The 3,424-nt window shown below is 35.4% G+C and overlaps 1 protein-coding gene across 1 annotated transcript; it reads right to left on the bottom strand.

Moving 5' to 3' along the window:
* Positions 1-357: 357 nt before the first annotated feature.
* LOC108471482 (uncharacterized) lies at positions 358-864 on the bottom strand. The gene is made up of 2 exons (XM_017773093.1): positions 591-864; positions 358-461 (listed from the first exon to the last, which is right to left on the bottom strand). Exons 1-2 carry the CDS (start codon positions 862-864, stop codon positions 358-360), a joined length of 378 nt encoding a protein of 125 aa, XP_017628582.1.
* Between the last annotated feature and the right edge of the window lie 2,560 nt (positions 865-3,424).

Here is a 3,424-nt window from a genome sequence, read left to right as displayed (position 1 = left end):
TTGATTGATAACCGTTATTGTAGGCGAATTCTATCAACGGTAAATACTTTTCCCAACTGCCTTGAAATTTAAGAATACAACATCTAAGCATATCGTCTAGGTCTGAATTATTCTCTTGGACTGGCCATCTGTTTGTGGATGAAAAGTGGTACTAAAATTTAGCTTCGTGCCCAAAGCTTCTTGTAACTTTTCCCAAAATTGAGAAGTGAACCTCGAATCTCTATTCGAAATAATCGACAAGGGTACCCTGTGAAGTCTCACAATTTCAGTAATGTACAACTCGGCCAACTTATCAAGCCAGAAATCAGTTTGTACCTGTATAAAATGAGCCGATTTAGAAAATCTGTCAACTACGACCTAAACAATATCTTTCTTCTTTGATGTCAATGGCAACCCTGTTATAGAGTTTATAGTAATACGATCCCATTTCCAATCGGGAACTATGATAGGCGGAAGCAACCCTGAAGGCACTTGATGTTTGGCCTTTACTTGCTGACAAACTAGACATTTCGATACGAATTCTGAGATATCCTTTTTCATGCCATTCCACCAATACATTTTCTTCAAGTCATTATACATCTTTGTATTACCCGGGTGAACTGACAAACAACCGCTATGCGCCTCATGCAAAATATTCTGAATCAACTCGGCGTTGTCCGAAACATAGATCCTACCACGGAACCTCAAGCAACCATCGAAATCATTTTGAAAATCTGGTTTGCTGCTAGACTCACATTGAACTCTTTTAGCTTGTAACTCTTTATCAGCTTTCTGGCCATCAAAAATCTGTTGAAGAAAAATCAGTCTAGCTCTCAACTCCTCTAAGATCGAGCCAACATCGGGCAAAACCAGCCGTGCACCCATGGCTCTCAAGGCAAACAATGATTTTCTACTCAAAGTGTTGGCGACCACATTCGCCTTACCCTGATGGTAATCAATCACAAGCTCGTACTCTTTGAGTAATTCAGGCCATCTATGTTGTCTTAGGTTCAAATCCTTTTGAGTTATCAAGTATTTTAAAATTTTATGATCAGTAAACACTTGACACTTCTCACCATACAGATAGTGTCTCCAAATCTTTAATGCAAATACAATGGTGGCCAATTCCGAGTCATGTGTCCGGTAGTTCTTTTTGTGAGGCTTCAACTGTTTTGAAGTGTAAGTACCACCTTACCCTCTTGCATGAGTACGCATCCAAAACCATTCAAGGATGCATCACTATAAATAACGAATTCTTTACCCAACTCGGGTTGTACCAAAATAGGTGTTTCGGTCAGTAACGCCTTTAGCTTCTCAAAGAATTTCTGACACCTTTTTGACCACTCAAACTTAGCTTCTTTTTGGAGCAGCCTTGTCATCAGACTGGCAATCATAGAAAACCCTTTAACAAATCGTCTTTAGTAGCTAGCTAAGCCTAAAAAGCTTCTCACTTCTGTCAAGTTTCTTGACGGTTTCCATTCAACGATAGCCGAGATCTTACTCGGGTCAACTCTAATGCTATCACCCGAAACAATGTGTCCCAAAAATTTGACTTCTCTAAGCCAAAATTCGCTTTTGCTAAACTTAGCAAACAATTCTTTATCTCTTAGAGTTTGCAAAACCGACCTCAAGTGTTCAGTATGCTCGGATTCATTAGGTAAATAAATTAGTATATCATCAAAAAACACAACAACAAATTTATCCAAGTATGGTCGGGATATTCGGTTCATCAAGTCCATAAATACTGCTGGAGCATTCATTAGCCCAAACGACATAACAAGGAATTCATAGCGACATACCTTGTTTAGAAAGCAGTTTTGGGCACATCTGACTCTTTAACTCGCAATTGGTAATAGCCAGACCTTAAATCTATCATTGAAAATACCGTTGCTCCTTTCAGCTGGTCAAACAAATCATCAATCCTTAGCAACGGATAGTTATTTTTAATTGTTACCTTGTTGAGTTGACGATAATCAATGCAAAGTCTCATAGAACGTCTCATAGAACCATCTTTCTTCTTCACGAATAATATCGGTGCACCCCAAGGAGATAAACTAGGTCTTGCAAAACCTTTATCCATCAATTCTTGCAACTGAGACTTTAATTCTTATAATTCCATCAGAGTCATCCGATACGGAGCAATTGAAATAGGTGTTGTTCCCAACACTAGGTCAATACTAAATTCAACTTCTCTAATAGGAGGAGATCTCGGCAACTCCACCGGAAACACATCTGAGAACTCACATACTACTGGAACTGATTCAACTTTCAATTCAGATTCCTTAGTATTCAACACATAGGCAAGATAGGCTTCACACCCCTTTCTCATGCATCTTTGAGCCAACATAGAGGAAATTACACCAGGTATTGTGTCTGACTCATCTGGTTCAACCTTTAGAGTTTCTCCATTTTCACATTTCAATTCAACGACCTTCTGTCTACAATTTACTATAGCGTCGTGTAGTGTCAACCTGTAACAACCTAATTTTCAGTTGTGTCGAAAATAGTGATTCGAGATCACTAAATCTGACGAGTCAGTTGAAAATTTAATAAATTAATACCTATGAGTCAAGTGTGATTATAAAAGTATTTTTTAGTGAATTTTGTGATTTAAAAGAATTAATTAGGTAAATTAGGTTAAAAACGAGGTATCGAGAGCTCAGATTCATAAATCGAGCCATAAATATTTTTATAAATATTTATGGAGTTTTATTAAGTAAGTATTAAATTTTTGTTAGAAAATTTTAACGTTTGGCTAGTCAATTAATTAAAAAGGACTAAATTGAAAATAGTGCAAAATTTGGTAAAGTGATTAAATAGCTTAAGTGACTAATAAGGAGGGATTTAAATGGCAATTAGACCCAAATTATATGGGCTGGACGGTTTGGGCAAGAAAATTAGCAAAAAGACAAGGAGAAACAAGGGTAAAATTGGAAATTTTGCAAATTAAAGATATAAAATAAAGACAAAATTGAAAAATCTAGAGATATCATCATTTTTCTACAGAAAAAATTCCATGGGAGGTCTAGAAGTTTTTGGTTTTTCATATTTTGACATATGTGAGTTCAATTTTTACTTTTTCTTAGTAATTTTTATGTTTTTGCGACTTTTACAATTAGGTCCAACTATCTAATTCATTAGTTTTTGATTTTATGGGTGACTTTAAAAGTTACCATGAATAAGTGCGTTATGATTATGGTGAATATTTATGGAAATGAAGTTCTTATTTTATTATATGATGATTTTATTAAGTAATTTTACTAGAAATTGCTTTTAGGACCTAATTGTGAAAAAGTTGTGAATTAAGGTTTGGTGCTAAAATTCTAATTTTCAAAGGTTTTTTAGTAGCTTAGAATGAATAAATAAAGTGTTAATTGAGAAAAAGTAGCTCAATTGATGGGTTAATTGAGCAGGGACTAGATCGTAAAAATTATAAAAATTTGGG

This window comes from Gossypium arboreum, chromosome 11 (genome assembly GCF_025698485.1).
Source record: "Gossypium arboreum isolate Shixiya-1 chromosome 11, ASM2569848v2, whole genome shotgun sequence".
NCBI lineage: Eukaryota > Viridiplantae > Streptophyta > Magnoliopsida > Malvales > Malvaceae > Gossypium > Gossypium arboreum.
The sequence above is the reverse complement of the archived record's forward strand: the minus strand, read 5'-3'. Positions and strand labels throughout refer to the sequence as shown.

What these genes read in the sequence shown, in the direction of transcription:
- LOC108471482 (XM_017773093.1), bottom strand. Translation starts at nt 864, where the DNA reads ATGGGTGCACGGCTGGTTTTGCCCGATGTTGGCTCGATCTTAGAGGAG. An exon ending in TTGTTTGTCAGTTCACCCGG is followed by an intron (nt 462 to 590) that starts GTAATACAAAGA and finishes AAGTGCCTTCAG; the next exon opens with GGTTGCTTCCGCCTATCATA.